General features: G+C 46.1%; 1 protein-coding gene across 2 annotated transcripts in view; it reads right to left on the bottom strand.

The window, feature by feature from the left end:
• Positions 1–7,280: 7,280 nt before the first annotated feature.
• The window catches only part of Dlc1 (DLC1 Rho GTPase activating protein), a 152,372-nt gene continuing 138,523 nt past the window's right edge, over positions 7,281–21,129 (bottom strand). For both annotated transcript variants that reach the window (XM_038325618.1, XM_038325619.1), the window contains exons 6-14: positions 20,462–20,638; positions 17,474–17,633; positions 17,150–17,348; positions 15,145–15,358; positions 13,248–13,362; positions 12,630–12,848; positions 11,676–11,893; positions 10,804–10,977; positions 7,281–9,942 (exon numbers count right to left, since the gene is read on the bottom strand). In XM_038325618.1, coding sequence (XP_038181546.1) covers positions 9,822–9,942; positions 10,804–10,977; positions 11,676–11,893; positions 12,630–12,848; positions 13,248–13,362; positions 15,145–15,358; positions 17,150–17,348; positions 17,474–17,633; positions 20,462–20,638 — 1,597 coding nt within the window. In that variant the 3' untranslated portion in view covers positions 7,281–9,821. The remainder of the gene's footprint in view (positions 9,943–10,803; positions 10,978–11,675; positions 11,894–12,629; positions 12,849–13,247; positions 13,363–15,144; positions 15,359–17,149; positions 17,349–17,473; positions 17,634–20,461; positions 20,639–21,129) is intronic.

The raw sequence follows: 21,129 nt of genomic DNA, 5'->3' as shown, positions 1-21,129 counted from the left end.
TCTGTCACAGCAGGGAAGAAGAGCCGCTTGCATAGCATCTCAGCAGCTAAAGAACAGAAACCACCAGCATGGCTGTACTAACTCATTCTCTTCTTCAGCGTTGGTTCCGTTAGTTCCCAAGCTAGGATGGTTCCGCATGTTCAGGGAGGGTCATTTCATCCCCTCCAGTGAAGCTTCTCTGGAGGCACCCTTCCAGACACCCCCTGCAGTATCCCTACTATGCCCTAGGTGCCTCTGAATTCAGTCCTGTTGACAAGCCTTCGCATCACATCTGTGTGGTCTGTAAACCACCCAGCCTCAGGCACGCTGCTACAGCAGCAGAAAATGGGATAAGTCGGCTGCCTCACAGAGGGGAAGAGCTTTCTTTCTTCTTTTTTCGGCTGCCTCACAGAGGGGAAGAGCTTTCTTTCTTCTTTTTTTTCTCTCTTCTTTCTAAGTAGCCTTAGATCATAAGTGGTCCTCCTCCTCCACTATTTTCCTGAGCCTGGAGCTGGAAAATTTCACGGCAGCGAATACTGTGCTTTTCTTCTCTTATCCTTCAGACAAGGCCTCCACCAAAGCAGGTTCTCTGATCCTGATCCTCACATTGACAAAACTCTGAAAAAATGCCAGACCATACAGACCGTGTTGGGGACCTGAGATGGAGAAAGGATTGGCACAATGTCTGCCTTTAGAAAGGTTACTATCTAGTAGCCCAGCCAGACATGAACCAAAACAAAACAAGAGCTGAACTCAGACAGTGACAGAGCAACCTGACAAAATGGAGCTAGCCCCTGCGAACTCCTCAGAGCAACTTCCCTCTGGGGTGATTACCCAGAGTCAGGTAGGATTTAAAATTTTTCCACTCACCTTTCTCATTGGCAACATTGGGACGTGTTAGGCTCTCTGGTTCACCACAGGGGATGCCTGTGGCATTGCTGGGTGGTGCCCAACTCTCCCACAAGGACACTGAGTAAGCACTGAGAGCTTGTAGCCAACTCCAATTTTTGGTTGTTGCTTAATTCTCCGGGAGACTTCAGCGTTCGAAAACAACCGTCTGCCTGTTAAAATGCATTGAGGAAGCTATTCCAATTATGCATGCTCGTGGCATATCAAAACCATGTAGACGCTCGCATCCACATGTGCATACCCACATACAGACATACACACATAATCAAAACTAAAATAAATCTTTTTTTTTTTTTTAAATTATAAGCTGGGCGGTGGTGGCGCATGCCTTTATTCCCGGCACTCAGGAAGTAGAGACAGGTGGATCTCTTTGAGTTTGAAGCCAGCCTGGTCTACAGAGCAGGTTCCAGGCCAGCCAGAGCTACATAGAGAAATCTTTTCTCAAAAAATAAAGAAAGAAATAAACGAAAAGGAAAAAACAAAAACAAAAAATTACATACTTGTCAGTGGAAGCCGCCGGTTACCAAAGAGAGGCTAGTGAAGGGGCAACGCTGGCTGCTCTTTCTAAAATCAGCAGGGACCCTTCAGTCCACGGACTGAAGTGCTACGCTAGGATGTGATCTTGCGTTCGTCTCTTCTTGTCTCTTTTTTTTTTTTTTTGGCTTCTCCTTTGTGTCTGGAAGACACTGAGGTAAGCAGCCACGTGCCTTGGAGACACGCTTGCTCTCTGAGTCACGGTGTTTGTGTGTGCAAACACCACACAGCCTGGGCTACTTCGGTGCGTTCTCTCACAGATGCACACACTGAAGTCCATTTCATTGGCCCCCTTCTCAGCCGTTCTTTATTTCCACTCTCTTTCGCCCCAGGCCCTCACTCGCTTTAGAAGGAATCTATACATAAAATTCACTATCTCCAGTCGGGCAGAGAGTTCATGAATCTAAAATATTAGTTAAGGAAAAACCAAATACTTAGGTTCTTGGTGATTATTGGAAGATCGGTCTCCCTATCCTGTGATTCTGGAATCTTTTTTTAAAGGTGATTTCCAGCACAGCACAGGACGGGACTGTCTCCTCCCTTGGGCCAGGACTGTTCCTTCCTGGCTACATTTACAAATTCATGCCTCACTCCAAGCTTCCCTTAGGACCCCTTAACCCATCTTTCCATGGCTCACGGAACAGTGACACCCATGGCCCAGGCATCTTAAACATGGATCCACAGTCCAGTTGTCTGTACTTCCTTCTTCTCAAACCTGCTTCTTATCCTGCCCCGCCCGTCCCTGCCAGCGCCTTTACCCCCATTACCCTCCAGCCTGGAAAAGGAGCCATGGAGAGAAGCTTTACTATCCCCAGTCTCTCGTTCCCTAAGGGCTGTCACCAAGGGCTGCTGCTACTGCCTCTCAATATCTCTATTTTAGCCTTTTCTCATTTCCTCATTTCTCCCAAAGCATTCCCATATCTTGGACACCCATGATTGTGCGTGTGTGTACAAACAAGGACGCAGTGTCACTTGGGATTGAACATAGGTCTCCTCACGCTGGCCAAGTGTTCTGCATTAGTTCCATTTCAGCCCACCTGGTCTTTTGGAACATCCTTGCAAAGGATGCCACACTTCTGGGCTTCTGTCCTGTGGCCATTTCCAGACTCTGCCTGCCTCACTTTTCTCTTAAGGTGTCACATCGAATGTCTGTCGAATGGTGTGGCTCCTCTCTTTCGGAGCATTCTGAAACTTCCCACTGCCTTAGGTAATAATCAGATTTATCAGGTGATAAAGCAGGCCCTTTTCAGGCTCACTAGTGCCTTCTCAGGCGCTTCTGCCTCCCCTCCAGCCATGTAGTACTTCCTGCCCATACCCATCCTCCCAACTCTTCCAGGCTATCTCCCCAAAGTTGCCCTGCCAGGAATGTTTCCACCCTTCCCCATCATCCTTCAACAATCAGCTCAGGTGTCACCTCTTTCTCAGGGCCATCGCAGCAAGTCTCACTCAAATGATTTCTCTCTTTGTCCCCTTGGCGGTACTGTAAGCACGTCTAAGCTAAAAGGAGACATTTACATTTCTGTGGCTTTTCTCTGAGAAGTCCTGAACAGATAAGTATTTGGTGCGTGATCCTCTAAGTACTGGGGTAGTGGTCGTAGGAGTCAATATTACTGAATTCAAGAACCTCTGTAGGATTAAAAAAAAAAGCTGCCAGGCTTTGACTACCTTGCTTATGGGGTCCTGATAGCCAAGTTTGGGTTATATTCATTTTGGTTAATAGTTATTGTAGAGGTGTGTACAGTTTACTTTAGGCTCATGTTTAAACTAGGAGAAAAGGAAGACATTTAGAAATGACAACGCTACATTGTGTTTACTGTCTGATTCTTTTTTTTTTTTTTTTTTTTTTTTTTTTTTGGTTTTTCGAGACAGGGTTTCTCTGTGGCTTTGGAGCCTGTCCTGGATTACTGTCTGATTCTATACCACCATCTCTGCTTTATATGGAAATAGTAGCGAATTCCTTGAAATCACATTGCAAGTACGAATGATCGTTTGACACCAGAGTCTGTGGTACTGAGGTCTTTGTAGTTACAGGATACAACCCCTAGTATAGTAATTCTGTAACAGCTAACGGACACGGACATAGAGTGCTTCCCCTATGCCTGGCTCTGCTTCTAAAGCTCTGTGTCATTAACCTTCCAGCAAACACTGGGCAACCTAATCCACCAATACTTTGTTTCTCTTGTTTGTGAAACTGGATAACGCTTCCAGTCTTTAAGGGTTTGGGATGAAATAAAATTAGCTATGGGGAAATTTGGATCATATGGACCAACCTGATTCAGCAAACGATTGTCCATGAAGCCCAGTGAATAGACTCTTCCTGGGTATTTGTAGGGAATGGGTTTCAGGCCCTCTCTCAAATATCAACCAGACACAGATGCTCACGTCCTTTAATGAAGTGGTGTAATGTTTGTACAGAATCCACAGCCCTCTACCCATAAACTTACATCACCCAGGGTTTCCTCTCACACCTAACACCCTGTGCATGACATGTAAACAGGTGACAGACTATATTGCCTAGCCAAGAGCAGTAGGAAAATAGACTGTATCTGTTCGGTCTAGATTCAATTAGATATATTTTTGATTCATGATGCATTAAACAGGCAAACAGGCATTGGCAATATAGTAGCCAACTGTGCATAGCAAGTTAGATTCTGGCCGACTTAGCTGCCTGGAACAATTGAGAATGCAGCTCAGCAGAAGGTCTCACTTTGAGGGAGTCATGGGACCAAGTGGGAATGATAGCACCGGTTCCTCCTGCCTGGGGTCCTCTTGGCAGAGACTGAGGCTTGAATGACATGGACCCAGGGCACTTTTGTGGAGGGACACACAGAGAAAGCTGAAGTCAATGTGCTTGTCTTCTTTGTTTAGGGCTCCTAGCCTGTTTATGGCTCTCGTTTGAAAGATATCTTGAGGCATTCCCAGTCTTCCTAAGCTTGCTTTTCTTTCTGGAAATTAGATGTTGGAATTCATCATCTTAAAAGTCCTATGCATGTCCGTGACCTCTGACTTGCTAGATCCATGGCTCTTACATACCAAGATCCTGTCTGAACTGTCTTTCTTGGGTGTCCTCAAGGAAGGAACGTTCCCTAACCTGAGTAGACAGTCCTTTCTTCATTGGCGAATTTGTCTCCCAATCTGTTCGCCCCCAGATCGCCTAGTCATTACTTACCACTCATGACGGTCTCTCTGATGTCTCACCTCCTTCTTGCTTTACCACTCCCTGGTAATATACCCCTTGTGATTTTGCGTGGCTCTCCATTGCTGAAGGGGCATGGGATGCAGCCCATGACTGTGCAGAGAGGGTGGTCTGAATACTGCCGATGTCCTGTCTTCCTTTCCTGTGCTTCCTTCCTGTACTGCTTCTCTCTTCTTTGGTTGATTGAATGAGGTTTTGTTTTACACCAAGGCACTGCTCTCAGTTCCTGGCTTTTATCTCCATTTGTACTTTTCTTGACATTAGTGTTTGGTTGGAGGTGTCACCCCAGCACCTGGCATCCTTATACCCAAAGTGTCTAGAATGTTTGGGTTAAGGCCACACCCCAGCCACAGGCATCCATATATCCAAAGAGTCTGGAATGTGTTGGTGGCAATTCCATCCCAAGCCCCCTCTCCTGGGAGTTGCCTCAGTCCAGACTCTACCTTCGAGAAAGCCCACCTGCCAAATGGTGACCCCTCCCCAAAGATGCTCAAGACCACTCCCACAGGGTATTTAAATTTTATTCCAGAGAACAAACACGTGGTTTTCCAGTCTTCCCTGTGGGGTCTGGGAAGCTACCTGGGAGCATTGCTATTCATTAAACCTGGGCTTTTTCAAATTCAGTTTGTTTTTGTCTGGTCTGGATTACTGTGCCAGCAGAGAGGCTTATTGGGGTTCAGAAACTTCTCGATTAAATGGGTGTAAGAAAAACAGAAAATGCGTGAAAGCCAACAAGAGAAGTAGGTCTATGAAATCAGCTTCTCTCTCAGTCTCTTAGGGTCACTCTGGTCAGGACACAGAGTCATTTAAGAGTCACCCATGATGCATGGCTGATGTTTGAATGGGCAAGGCTCCTGTGAGAGACAGCTGGACATCAAGGCTGAACTGCCCACAGGTGCCGTTCATTCAGAATGAGAGTGTGCGGATCGTACTGGTCAACCCATGCTGTAGAAGGCCGTCTGGATGCCAGTGTGGCCCTGGAAGAGGCTGATCTACATCCCACAGTATTTGTACATTGGGTTGGCTAAAACAAAACAAAGAACAACCAAGAATAACAAAACCCCCAAGCCAACCATTTTCCCCACATTCTGTTTCAACAGCTGGTCAGTTTACTGTGGAAATTTAGTTTTTTTTTTTTTAAACTGTGCACAAGTTTTAAGACAAGTAAGATATTCCATTTTTAGCATTCTACAGTTTTGGGATGAAATATTCTCCTGATCTTTGAGATATCCCAACATTCCCATGGTCCCCTATGGGTTCATTTTCTTCTTACTTCAGTTAAGTTTTACAGTGTGTGAACTCTGAGTTTCCTGTTTCCTTGGAATGTTATTAGTGACCAGCTTGTCTGTCTGTTTACATTTCGAAAGGCTGCAACAACAACAACAAAAAAGAGGAGCTTGGTTTATCTTTGTTGCTGGAAAGAGTTTACCCTGTCTGTCTCAAGCCCTGGAAGTAAGGAAAACTTGCTGCTCTGGGCCAGATCTAAATCCCTCATTTCCTTGAGTGTTCATATCAATGCCAAGTGCTTCAGAGAGCACCGGACTTTAAGGGCTGCAGACCTCTGGCAGCCATAGCTCCAAGAGCCTGGGAAAGTTGCTTTCCATTGAGAGCGTTGGTAAATCACATACCAATGGAAGTTGGTCTACACTTCTAAGTTGCATCCGACTTTGATGAGCACTGATATAATCTAAAGAGGGAACACAGAAGAAAGATGCAAAGACAGGTTTAAGAGCACGGGGTCAGGTGAGACTCGATTTCATTTCTGCTAAAAATGGATGCTGGAACAAAAACAATCTAAATCCACAGCTGAGGCATGTGAACTAATGGTGGTGGTATTGTGTGTAGAACCTGCTAGTAATTTAGGGATCCTAGACTCTTCCCACAATATAGATATGGGGATTCTGGCCCAAGACACTTATTTTGTATAGCTGTCTGGAGACAGAGACAAAAAAAAAAAACCAATATGATTTGGCCTTTTAGAAACTTTAGAAAAGACTTCCTGCTCTCTGTGGCTCAAGTAAACACTGACAAAATAAGTCCTCCTGGAGATGACTTCACAAGACATGTAAGACAGGAAACTGGGGAAAGGTCCATCTGAGGGGCTGGGGTGTAGTTCAGTGCTAGGGTCTTCCCGTCCTGTATGTGTGAGGCCCCGATTTCAATGCCCAGAACAAAGAAAAGATTCCCTGACAATGTATCCCCCCTATTTTTCTGTTAACAGGGTCTATTACTTAGCTTTGGTTGTCCTGCAATTCACTACATAGACAGGGTTAGCCTCAGATTCAGAGATCTGCCTGCCTCTGCCTACCCAGTGCTAGGATTAAAGACTTGTGCCATCACATCAGGCTTGATGAAGAACTTTTAGAATCAACACACACAGAATTTGCCATCTTTTCTTATCACTGCAATTTCCAAGTGGTCAGCATCTGGGCGTGGTAGCACAGGCTTGTAATTTAGTCATCAAGAGACTGAGGTCATGAGTTCATAGCCAGTCCAGGCTATATACTGAGTCTGACACTAGCCTGGGCTTTGTAGAAAGATCCCGTGTCAAAATATAGAAAATATAACAAAACCCAATGGCAATGAGGAACAGAAGGGTTTAAGATTGATGATAGCTCTGATTTTCTGTGCTTAAAAATAACAGAAGCAAATTCTATCAGTATTCTTTAGCAAATGATAAATTTATTAGGTGTCTACAAAGTACAAAACACTGAAAGCTGCTGTTGGGGGAAATAAAGGTGTGCAGGATTTGTGCCTGCTCTCGAAGAACTCACAATCTACACCATGACTCACAAGGACAAGCTGTGGGATGTTACAAGATGCAAGCCTAGCTCTTAAAAAAGTCGCGCGCTCTGAATTTTTCTCTGGCCAGACGTAAGAAATCCCTTCAACGGGAAAGCTAAACCCGGGAAAGAGACCTTTTGTGGATTAATCAGTGACCTTGACTTTGCTTTTCAGAACTGTTCCGCCGCTGCTGCTCCATTCTCGTAAATCCTCAGCATCGTTTCTGACCTTGGTGTGGAGAGAATCTCCAGGCTTCCTGAACCTTCACCAGGGTTTCCTGTTTGTGGGTGAGTGGCTCAGATGCAGCTTGGCCTTGGAATGATTCGTCATCCAAATTTTTCTTTCAGTCGATGTATCTTTGGACTTTGGTTGGCACCAGGCCATTATGATTTGCAGTCCCCGCTTCCAAAGGCGGAGGAAGATGCAATGCAGAAAAGCAGGCCAGGCTTCTTCTCTTACTTTTAACATTTAATAGTGCATTTACTGAATATACTCTGTACAGATATAGGGAAATTATAAACCTCTTTATTTATTCTTTTTTTTTCACTAAAACTGTATTCACGTAAAGTGTATTTACAACGCAGAGAGGGGAGCCTTGAGGTACAAAACCCAAAAGAATATCTGAGGTATAAATACAAGTATATTTTAAATAATAATCTTTATCATGCTTTATCTATGTCTGAAAGTACAGTGGACAGACATGTGTACATGTTTCTCAAATAGAATGGTATGTACAGCATACATTACAGATCCAGAAGCCAACATAGTTGAATATACACGCACGCCTTCACAAGCAACACTGATAATTCAAATACTCAAATGTTAAAACTCTACTCTCATATCCCCCCTTTCTTCAAAGAACCTTTGAAATAATACTGACAAGGTAATTGTGTTATAACAAAATAAAAATCCTTCAACTCTCATTCATACGTTACTCACTTTTTGATCCATACAAAATAAATTTACTAATACTGTCTTGAGTCAACCTTTAGCGTTACAGTAAAACCTGTATAAAGACCACCCTTCCAAACACTCTTTGTTTTTCACTGAGATTACTAGTCCCCATTATTACTAAAATACAGTTCAAGGGCAACGTGAGAGAAAAAGAAAAAGAAATGTAGGAAAAATAGCACATCGTCAGAAAACCTATCTGTGCATGAGGACAAACCCAATGAAAATACACGGTGTTGCCATCAGGTACACGGAGAACACTAACAACCAAAAGCCTATTCTGCTTGGGTTAAGTCTACCGGGAACATATTTTCCTGTGTCCCTTTGTTTATCTTAGAGTTGATGTCACAAGCATGACAATACTGAGTTATAACAGGTAAAAAGGGTTGATGAGCTCCTCTTATCCCAGCCATCACACCAACTGAGACATGAGCCTCAGCCACACAGCAAGTCGGTTGTTCAAGACCAGCCCGGGTGACGTGGTGAGACCCTGTCTCAAAATAAAAGGTGAAAACAGAGCTGGGGATAAGTCCACTGTAGAGTGCTTGCCTGGATTATAAGAGGCCCTGGGTTCAACTCCCAGTACTGAAAATAAACAAGTTCTGGTACTAACACTGAGTGTTAGTGTTTGGCGCCTTTACCCATCTCACGTAAATAAAACCCTTCCTCTGGAGCCACTCAAGGGAGTGGAGAGGATGTTCAATAGTGCGACTGGTTACATTACTACAGTCAGGGGAAACTACAGTTTATGGGAAAGCAATGGTTTGAAGAAAAAGAAAGAAAAAAAACCCAAAAAAACAAAACAAAAGAACCCGCCCCCCCCCCCAATAAAACGACAACACAATAACTTGGGGGGAAATAGAGAAGGGAGCTAGGTTCCCCTTCTGGGTAGATCCCTGGGTAGTCAGCTCTTGCAGGCAGAGCTAACCCTGGTGTATGGATCAGCATCCTTTGTGGGCGTCTCAGTGTGCCAGACACTGCATCCCAGCCCTTCACCTGTGCCACTCAGCCAGCAACACACACATTCACACTCCTCTGTGCAAACCGATCTCTGCTCGTCTCAGGGAGAAAACCTGTCAGCCAGCACCAACCATTCCAGTGGATACATCAGTCCCTCAACACACCGCAAACGGACGACGTAGGTACACGTGCGCCGACGTCACGAGAGAATGACGCCTTCCTTGCTTTCTTCCGTGATGCGCGCTGAAAGAGTCCTTGCTTCTCAGAAGCAATCTGAATTATACACGTATCCCCCCTCCCACCCCCGTCCCCAAGTCTTATATAATCCAGTCAAGGTCTATAACATAGACCTAAGACAAACAGGAAGCAGCTTTTTTTTTTTTTTTAAAAAAAAAAAAATCTCATCAGATTGCTATAGTCAATGAGACCCAGATGAACTCTTCCGAGGACTGGCGAGGCTCTAGAAACAATCACCCGGGCAGCAGACACAGGTGCTCCGCCTCGGTAATCACCTAGATTTGGTATCCTTGGTTTCAGGGTTCTGATTACTGAAGGAGTCTCGGATCTTTACCACTTCCGCTGCACACAGATGTCCAAAAGATTTTGTGTACCACTCTGGCATGTGGCCCCTGTCACACAGAAGCAAAGTGGGCGAGTTATTCAAATGAGACAGACTTGAGAGATGTCGGAGGCACTCTTGAACACTGCCTCTTTTTTAAAACTGAACAATGAGGACTGCGCTCAGGACCTCAAGAATGAGAGGCAAATGCTTCACTACTGAGCTGTACCAAAGGCTTCTACCTCCACGTCTTTGACCCGCTATCTCTATAGAACCTTAAACTCGCAGTGATTGGCTGGCCGCAGTCTCTGCGCGGCCGACTTCCACTCCTTGGTGAGCAGGTGAAAGTCAAGGTGACTTTTTGTCTGCAGACAACCCCCAGGCATGCACATTACACATCTGGGACCGGAAAGTTTCCAGGGAACACTCACAGTATGGCTACTGAAGGGCCCTGCTTAGAGCAAGCTTTGGCATGCACCACAGAAATGTATCTCGTGGGTAACTGTGTTTACAAAGGGCAATTTATTTAAGAAAAGAGCATGTGCTAGTTGATTCAGGGCATCCTTGTAGCTGATGAATTACGTTCACTTACTGCCCAAGCAGAGGCATAACCAATTACAAGACATGCACTGTTAAGACACTTTCCAATATAAAACAGGAAGTATCTATTTTTTGGTTCCATTTGTGATAAAACTCCCAAATTCACACTGCTTTGGTAGCACGATTTTTGAGGAATCTGGATTGGAAGCAGCAGCAGCATCCAAAGGGACAGCAAACATCAAGGTATGGCGGTATGGCTTTCTAAGCATCATCCTTCATAACATTTCCAAAACACAGTGGTAGATTCATTCTGCCATTCTGGGCATGATATGAAAAATCTGCATCTCCTGCATCACTGTCCCCACGCCAGAAGGTCAGGATCAGAACGTACCTTAAATCAGCTCTGCACATGTAGGTGAGTTTGGATTTTCCTGACCCGCAGGGTTCAATCAAATATCTGGACAGGAGCACGTTAACCCTCACCCCCACCACGGGTGCCCGGTCGTGATCCACGGAGGTGAGTAAGAGCGCACAGGCTCCCCTGGGTAAATTAGTCCTCCAGGTCCTGTGGAGAGGAAACCGTAGGTTTGACTGAAAATGGTACCTCCCTCATGGCATCCTCCCAACCACTGTGCATGGACTCTCGGCGGGACAACCTGTATAGGACCACCTCTGCCTGGGGTGGCGATGCTTAGTCTCCCAGTCTCTCCTTTTGGAAAAGAGCCAGTTTGAAGGTTTTTTTTTTTTTTTTTTTTTTTTTTTTTGCCCCTTTACATTTCACGAATGTCTCAGGATGTGGACTTCTAACAAGCAGTGAAGAGTTTGGGAAGAACATGACAGTTCCTCAACTTTTTTTTTTTTTTAAACTGCTCCTTTAGTAGCCTTTAGAAGACTTGAGGATTACATATACGTCAGCCTTAATCACATCTCACTCGGGACTAGATGCTATTTCCTGGCCTACCTACTTGTGAGCTGTTTTAGCCAGAATATCAATAGGCAATGGGGCAGAAATCTAGCACCATGGCGCACATCCTTTGAAAAGGCGTTTCTCCATTTGGGCACAGTTCCATGAGGAAGAGCTGACTCAGTGAGGCACCCAATCAGCATAAACGTAAATGTGCTTTGAAATTGCTCAGTACTTTTTATGACACCTACCCCTGATTTTAAGCAACATAACCATATTGTGAGTTGGAGCGACACACAGGCTCAGTGCTAATGTTTTAATTGCCTATGCCACGGTCAAATCAGCCTGGAAGCTCTCACCTCAACACGACGTAGTCCCGAGCAGGATGGGGTGCCATGCTGTTTTGGACGTACTGGTAAATTTCCGTCTGGCTGTCCAGGATTTCGATCACCTTTGAGTCCAGCAGGTCCACATCCCAGAGGTGCTGCTCTTTCAGAAGACGTTTTAAGATCTCCTCAGGAGCAGCGGGGACTTCAATGGTTGACCTCCAAAGTCTTAGTGGGGGCCCCTCACTGACCTGAAAAGAAGATGCGGTTGTTTTCAATGCTAAGCGAAAAGCATATATACTTGAATTTTGAAAGCAAATTTTGAGTTGGGGACATGGCCCCCTGGTCAGAGGCTGATTAGCAGATCTATGACATTCATAGGCTAGCAGCTTGAATCCGGTCAAGAGCAGGCTAGGAGTGCAAACAAAATAGTCTCAACTCTGGTCAGAATCTTAACTTCTGTTCCCTGGGGCTCACTTGCATCCGAACAACTGTGACAATTGATTTATTTCACCCCAAAGTCTATGTGCCCATTTGACCGCTCTGTTTCTTTTCAAGGCAGTGGAGACAGTGTTGACAAACACCTTGATGGACATTATGAGCTATCAAGGATGCCCCAGTGACTCAGAACAGAAGGGAGTGTAAAACTATTTTCTTTAGAGTACAGGGGAAAAAAATGTAGGCATTGTCTTAAGATTTCCCTTGACAGCCCAATAACATTAGTGAGTCAGGGAAGCCTAGAATGACTGCGTGGGAGGAAGGGACTTCAACACGGGTAGACTGAGATTCCCGTGTGTTCATCTGTCTGTGACAGATGTCCTTTCTTACCCAGGGAACCTCAACCACCTGGCTGCCCAACACAGGAGACAGATCTCAATGACAGGTCTTAGTTGGGGATTCCCACAGAGAAGATAACTCAGCAGAGAGTCTCTTGTCTGATGATTCAAAGTCATGATCATGGGAACGAACTGGGGGAAGAAGACGGACCTTCTTATAGGACAGCTCGGCCTGTTCACAGGTAGGGTAGCTGACCCAGCCTTTGAACTTCTCTTTGACCTCCTTAAACAGGCCGTCCACGCAGTCCTGGAGGAAGTGTCTGTAGTCAGCAGGCTGATCGTTACTCAGGTGTCCCAAGGCCTCCAGAGTGAGGGGTTTCAGCTCTTGTTCAGTGTAAGAGTTGCGACATCGGCTCATTTCCTCAGGAACCTGGGAGACACACAGGACGAGAAGGTGATTGGCAGTCCACTCCTGCTCCCATGAACTAACGGAGGGTAGAAGGGATTACAACAGGGCTTACATGGATTGAGACACGTTTCCCAGAGAGAATTTTAATTCCAGATAATTGTTGCTTTTGCACTCCCCCACAAAAAGGTTTTTCTTTTGTGTATCCTGGAAACAGCTCTGTAGACCAGGCTGGCTTTGAATTTTGCTTTTACTTTTCAACAATTTCATAAAACAATAACTGCAATGAGTGTGTACACACTATGTACATAATCTCCAATTATGGGAAAGACCTGTTGCCCAGATGAGAACGAATACCAAGCCAATAATTTTGTGCCCATCCACATTATCCTTAGCATGGCAGTCAAGCTACAGGACTGGTACCTGGAAGAGCTTCTTGCATTCAGCGATCATGTGGGCCAGCCCTTGAGTGGCAGCTAGGTTTTCATTCAGATCTTTCTGGTCTGGTTTGCCCAAACTCTGTTTTCTTTGCATTACCCTAGGAAAAAGAAATAAGGGGTTTGGATAAGCGGGTGGAGTGGTTCAAGAAAGCTTTTATTTTGTTCAGCAGTTTCTCATAGTTTTTTTTTTGTTGTTGTTGTTTTGTAAAAAAACACAACACAAAACACAAAGACATATTTTGGTTAAATATCCAGGGTATTTAAAAATGTTTTATTAAGCAGTTCACAAGAGTGTGTATTTGCTCTTAACTGAGGCAGCTTCTACAGGAACTGAGGTGGGAGCTGCTCGGATTAGGGATAGATGGTATTGCTATCCTTACAGGCTGAGTAAACAGGATCCCCTGCCTCAGGTGAGGAATAACCCCACTGTTTTCTAGCTGTTGCTCTTATTCTTATCTGGCTCCTGCAGTTTTCTATACCATTAAAGTTGGAACGCCCCAAGGACAAATTTTAACACTTGTTAAAAGGCTCCTTAAGTATTGTATGGCTTCCAGGCACAATGGCTTCACCGCATCAGGCAAGAGAAACGCTTTTCAGGTTCCTAGGGCTGGATGGAAGCAAGGTGTGTTCAGCCCACCCAACTAGTCACCTTTTCTTCCTGTGGCGGAGGGGTGATCTTACTGTGCACTATTCATGTAAGAAGTATAAACCGGATCTGTTCTTCCTCCCAGAACTGACCTTTCCCCAACTTCACTTTATTCTTGGAGAAAAATAAAACTCCTTGGCAGTCTGTCTGTCTCCTGGCATTGTTACGACATGAGAAGATGAATGGGAAGAAAAGGGCCGGGTGCTCGGTATGGAGTAAGTCCCCAGCAAGTATCAGTCTTGAGCACCGAGAGCTTCCTCCCACTTCTCCACAGCTACTCCCATCTTGTGTACATGGGTTCTACGCAGACATGTTTGCCAACATTTGGCATAGTCCGTATGTTAAGTTGAGCGTCTCTCAAGTTCAATAATAACCTTGGTCTTTTATAGCCTTGCTTTCGACTTCAAGGCACAGGCCAGATATGTGTCTTTCCTGATCCCACAGAGGCTAAGGCACTGGGGTTACCAACTGTTCCCTACTCCAAGCAGCTCCCGCTGCAGTCCTCTTAGGCCAGCAGGTCTGCAAAGCTGTTGGCTGGGAGAACGGAAACGGCACTGTCTGGTTTGCCTTAAACACTGGACACGCAAAAACACAATGCCATGGTGCTCTCTCTCTCAGGACACCTCCTCTTAACAGACTGCTTTCTTAACAGACTGCTTCTAGAAAGCAATGTTTGGAAAGGAGTCAGGGGCACGAGGCCTGAGCAGGAAATGCTCCCCACCAGTTTATATTCTGGACAATTGATGCCCAAGCCAGGATGCAGGTGGAGAAAACAGGTCACTAGGGGCACGTCCTTGGGTATCTCGTCCCTGTGCCCCTCCTTCTCTCCATGACCAGGCTACCATGAAACAAAGGTTCTTTGAGCAAAGTCAACTTTATTCCCTTAAATTGTTTTTTGCAGATAATCTACCACAGTGACACATATGGACCTAATTTGAGGACTAACCACTTTTGCTCTGGTCAGGTAAGAATCTAACAAGAACACAGGGACACGGTCCTAGGAGAACGTGAGAGACGGGCCTGGGTATGCTCTTTGCATGATCTGTATCTTTTTTTTTTTCCTTATTCTTTTTTGGTTTTTCAAGACAGAGTTTCTCTGTAGCTTTGGAGCCTGTCCTGGAACTAGCTCTTGTTGACCAGGCTGGCCTCGAACTCACGAGATCTGCCTGCTTCTGCCTCCCGAGTGCTGGGATTAAAGGCGTGCGCCACCACCACCCCGCTGTGTGATCTGTACCTTGGGGAAGAATTTTCTCTCTTCAGGGTGTTGAGGTGGAAGAGAGAAGGGGCTAAGCACACAGCCAGGTTGGTGGGAGTCATCTGGTTTTCCTTCACGGCCGCTGTGACGTCGCTCAAGAAGTAGAGAAGCGTCTGGAGAACCTCCCGGTTCTCGTCAGGCAGGAGCATAATAGCCGCCTTGATAGCTTGGAGGCGCTGGTCCTTGGGCACATCTGCAGGGCACAAGCAATTCCCACCACCAGCTCAGTAACTTTCCACGGACAGGGCAAGTTGGCATCTCAAAGCAAACAGCGGCATCAAATACTGAACGAGCACTTGCAGAAAGCATACTAAAGATTAATAAGGAAGAAATTATGGGCTGCCACCGGCGTCACTACCCTCAAGTATTTCCTGCCTTGTGGGGGAGTTGAAACGTTTTAAACACCCACAGTGCTAACACACTCTAAAAATCAACCTCAGAGCTTGGCTCCAGATGATAAGTTCTTGTAATGTACAGAACTGTTTCTTCTAAGCGCTTAAAAGTCTCATTTGCTACCTTCATTATGCAAATCGCTCTACATTTAGGATTCTGTGTAGTTTCAATAAAAAGTTTATGTGAGACACGTGCAGGAAGTTAAGGATGGAGATCGCTCAGCCGGCTATAAAAAGGTTCAGAATCTTTGAGGACCAGTTTTGACCCACTTGCTCATCCTTAACATAGGAACGGCTGTTAAAACAGGATGTCAGTTTAAACGGACAGATTTTACATAACAACTTAAGTTTTAGAAAGAACACCAAGAGGCAAAATGTCTAAAAATGCCTATAGAGTAATTGACACCGAAGTGAGTGTGCACCGAGCCTTCCAGGCTTGTTCACCGGGCAAACTTACATCTTTTAAAAGCATGTGGTGGAAAAACCAAGTCACTTCAATGCAGGGCCATAAGACAACCTGATTAAACAGCTCCATGGTTACAACGCACAACAAATACCTCGGTCGGGGGGGAAAATGTGACCTGTGTTTTCATAAAATATGAAAGGGACGAAACGGAGAATGAAACAGTCCAGGCCAGACCCGCTCCGCTTCTCATAAAATGAAGCTCGACACGTCGTCGGCCCTCACGACTATTGCAGCTGGGAGCGGCCGCCGTTAAATCACGCTGCTCCCGTGCCAGCAGAGCCAAGGAACACACAAGGCTGTGAAAGCCACAGTCCCGATCCTGATCGTTTATTTCCACCACTGTGTGATTGAAGCTGTGCTTCAAAGTGAAGAGGACATGCGTATTGTTTTCCCAGATATTTCTGAAAGGAACCATGATGAGTAACAGAAAAAAAAAGCCCATTATTTATTCTTTTTCCGGTGAGATAAAATACACAGACACTAGAGAAACTTTACACTCGGCAGCCCGGTGAGAGAGATGCAAAGTCAATGATAAGTCTATCGACAGGGGAGGGGGGCGCAGAGGGCACCAATGGGCAGGCGTACGGTCTTGGGACTGACTTTCCAGCTCGACCACACGGCTCTCGACAATGAAAGATGATACAGAACCGGACTGTGAAGATGTACGACTGCTTCCGCACTTGCAGACCAAACAGCCACATTAATTTTCTCTTTTCTTTTTAAGACAGGGTTTCCTGGAACCCAGGCAGCCTTCAAGTGCGTAGCCAAGGACGACCTTGAACTTCTGACCCTCCCGTCTCCACCTCCCAAGTGTTAGGATGACAGGTGTTCACCATCACCCCTGGTTTACGCGGTGCTGGGGAGCAAACCCAGTGTTTCGTGTCGGCTATACAATCACTCTGCCGACACATTCCCGGGCCACAGAAATGACTTTTCAAATTATTCGGTAAATGTACACAAACGTCTTCCACACATAAGGTGAGAAAGAAACTGATAGCCTGTGTGCTCAGAGGGTCCCCATGCAGGTTATCTTGTCAAAAGAATGTCAGGGAAGGAAGCTGCACATTTCTGTTGGTCCCACTAAACCCAGCGCCACCAGTCCTTAGGGCGATCCCAGGATGCTTACATTGGTAGATCTGCAGGAAGGTTTCTGAGAGCTTGTTTGTCATGAGGGGCTCAGGAAGGTCTCGAAAATACTGCTTCAACATGTCTGCCACATCGTAAGCGGACTGCCCTTCATAATTGACATAGTCTTCAGCGCTTTCGTTCATCTGGCGTAGAGCCTGAATCCTGGATTTCACACCTGATTTTCGGAAGAGCCCAACCTTTTGGAAGAAAAAAACCGTTAGGGGTGAGGGCAGAAGCAACCAACACCTTCCCTTCAAAACTAGAAAAAGAGCAGCAGGGAGCTCCGTTCCCAGGCGTGGGATCCGTGGGCAGCTGTCCTCACCTGGTCCAGACAATGGTTACGGAGGTAGCGCATGGCCTGCTGGATACTCTGAGGCAGGGGCTGGCCCGAGCGCTGCACGTTCACAGTCAGTGGGACCCCAAACACACTCCGGTCCTTGTAGTCTGGAACCTTGATCCTTTTCATGAACTTGGGCACGGCCCTGTGTAAAGAACATGGGATGCATCTGCTTGCTTGATTTCGCTCAGCCTGTTTTGCAAACAGCTTCTCAGCTGAACCAGCCACACTCAAGAGCTGTATTGGTCCTCAGAGTCCGGTAGCTGCCACACTGAATTATGTGTGTGTACAATGCCCCCTTCCGCAGTATTGGAAATGTTTCCAGGAATTTTTGGAGTGTGTGTGTGTGTGTGTGTGTGTGTGTGTGTGTGTGTGAAGGGACCTTTTGGTACAGGAACCTAGAGACCCATGACTACTGGTCAAGTATTCTACTACTGAGTTACACCCCATACCTCCCCGATTCCTCGGAAGACATTTTCTCACTAGGTAGCCCAGTCTGGTCTTGAAATTATAATCCTCCTGTCTCAGCTTCCTCAGGTATGTAACACCACGCCTGGCTATGTTGTAGATACTCGAAGAGTTGGAAGTGTAAGGCCTTGTCAAATTTCCTCATCTGGGGACTCTGTTGATTACTATCAATCTTGAGAACAAGAGTCTGTGGTCCTAGGGGAGGCTGATGAATGTTTCTAGCCTGCTCCTGAATGTATTCGGGGCTAGTAGCCTATTACATGGTACAGGAAGGAAGAGGCAAAAATACGCAATACCTTACTAGGTAGTTCTGATAAAAGCGTGAGGGACAAGTTCCCATATTCCCTAAAAGCGTATGAATCCTTTCTAGGTGCTTGAATTGATTCAGGTCGAGAGATCTGGGTAACACTGCGTAGAAATCAGCAAACACACAATGGTGACTGGCTTGCCACACTGAGCCCAAATGGAGCGCGATCCGAAGTCAAAATAAATTTCCCTGCCGTTGACCCCAGAGGACACAGCATCTTCAGGCTTTTAGAGGACCGCGGAAAAGGAACAATGGGAGTTTTGTGAGGCTCCCCAAGGCTGCCAGCCGTCCTGAAAGCCGGTCCAGCCCTGGCCATATAGGCAACAGCAGGAAACCCATGTCAGGCATTTACGGCCGTCAGGCAGACATCTGAGCTCACAAATGACCCCTCAGAGCGAGGCCAGGAAGGGCAAAGCCAAACAGGAAAGGGGCTTTGGGCAGAAGTGCTCTGTGCTGCCCCATTTCACAACGCCAGGCTTTTACATTTGGTTTTGACTCACTGGAAAAACTGACCAGAATTGAAGTAGTAGTAGGGTGGACTCTCAAGATTTTTTTTTGAAGGTTTGGTGAGAAAGGGGGCGGAAACCTCTGAATGGAGAATCTAAAATATGCAGTTTTAAATAGCAGTGAGGAAAATATTACTCTAAGCACAGAGGGGCACCACAGAGAACCAACTGCCTTGACTTCTGGGTGATTGCCCACGCCCACGACATGTCACTCTTGATGGCTCTAGGAAAGGGAAAGTCAGGGAGTAAGGGCCAAATTTGTATTTCCACACAGTTGGGCATACAGGACTGGGGCAGAAGTGTGCATAATACTCGCTTTGTTGGGTGCGAGGAGCCCGGCTGTGGAATGCGGGAAGAACACATTACACTCCCCACTGAGAATCTGAGGCATCCTGGGATAAACCGGTCAATACGTACTCCTGTCATTCAGAACAAACAACTTCTGTATTTAGCGAGGCTCCTGGAGCTGCCTTAGCTAGGGGGGTGCTTTGATGTCACAGCTACATCCCCTGTACATCCCCTCTAGGAGGGAGGAGCCAGAGAAGAAAGGACAGTGGACTTTATGTCTCAGACTGTCTCAAGCTACCTCGGAGGACCAGAGAGTGCTCCAATGCATCTGTTTTCATAGCAACTGGATGATAACCACCCTGACCACTCACGAAGAGATTCAGGCATGCCTGTGATGCTGTGGAACATAGAGACCTGGATCCAGACCTAGCTCCTGTCTTTGTATTAGAGCACAAAATCAGTTTGTACACAGATTATGCCATATCCACAACCCATCCCTGACTCTCCACATCTTACGGTGCACACTCAAGGCTGGGTTTTCAAAATGATGAAGAGTCCGTCTAATAAATGTCAACTTTTAAGATATATTTGTTTGTGGTGGGGCCTGGTGGCACATGGCTTTAATCCTAGCACTTGGAAGGTAGAGGCAGGTGAATCTCTGTGAATCTGAGGCCAGGCTGGTCGACGTTGTCAGTTCCAAGACAGCCAGAGTCACAAAATAAGGCAGACTCTTGTCTCAAAATACCAGAGAAAGAGAGCGAGATCCAACCAAACAAACCTAGCATATACGTAAGATTTTATAGATGATTACTTAAATTCCTTACTCCCTGAACATTCTTGCCAGGAAGCTTCTCCACAAATAAACACAACACAAAACAAAAACTAAATTCTCTGGCACAGATAAGCTTTTGAGCCATGTTCTCAACAGTCATTCAAAAGCAACCAGCAGAGTGAAAGACCGTGTGCTCAGTGAGGTTCCACTCCCAACCCTGCTTTAAAAAAAAAAAAGTTTCTAAAAGCATGCACAAATACGGCCAAATATCTAACATATCACCATTTTTCCTTCCATGCCCACGACCAGATAATGTCTCTATATTCATCTAGTGTGTTCCTATACCTGGAAAGAAGGCGCCTGTGTTCCATGACGTGAGAGGGAATTCAATCTCCTACGTAAAGAGCTGAAAACCCAATCGACAAGTCCTGCAGTGAACTCCCCTGCAACTGCAGGGGCTTCACCAAGTATCTCAAACCTAACCTCAGGGATATGGAGCCAGACTGCATGAGAATGACAGATTGGAGAAACTGATAAAGGGACAGCACTCAGTGTGGGGAGAGCCGCAGGGGAGCACGAGGCACTGCCTGTACACCTGCAGTTACGATCTACTGCCTACTTCATTCTCTTACCAACTAAAACCATGCTTGTTGGAAGGTGTGTATTTCTCCAGCAGGGCCGTCAGTTTCAGGAGTGAGTATTTCTGCAGGAGGTTCATCTGGGCCACAGACTGGCAGTTGATCTGCAGAGATACAGAGTTTAGGCTCGGCCGGTGAGAGCTCTGGAAGCTGTGCCATCTCAATCTGTGCCTGCAAGAGAACAGGGCGGGAGTGAGACGGACAAGCCTCTGTAGGGGACAAGACAGGCTGCTCACTGGCATCTCAGCACTGAGAGGACTGACGCTCCTTTCCAGGGTTTTCCCACGGGGAAACGAATGGTCCCTCCTACAGAGCCACAGAAGGCTCGTTGCAGAGCATCCTCAGACACTCGGACTCGGCACGCCCAGGTCTCTTACAGTATCTGTGCACACTGGGGGTACGCTCCCACTTAGTTTAAATGATCTCTGGATCGCTTATAATGACCCGTTAGGAGTTCACTGTTCTACTGTATTATTTAGGGAATAATCACAAGAAGATGGTTTCTCCCGAGTACTTTTCATCTGTACCTGGTTGAGTCTGAAGACTCAGAATGGCAGGAGGGCTGACTGTACCCGCACTTTACCATGTCAACCGTTTCTAAGGACGCACTGGGTGATGTAAAGACTGACCTCACTGTGCAAACACCACCACCCTCCAGGTGC

The sequence above is a fragment of the Arvicola amphibius genome, chromosome 4 (assembly GCF_903992535.2).
Source record: "Arvicola amphibius chromosome 4, mArvAmp1.2, whole genome shotgun sequence".
NCBI lineage: Eukaryota > Metazoa > Chordata > Mammalia > Rodentia > Cricetidae > Arvicola > Arvicola amphibius.
This window is presented reverse-complemented; position numbering and strand designations above follow the sequence as displayed.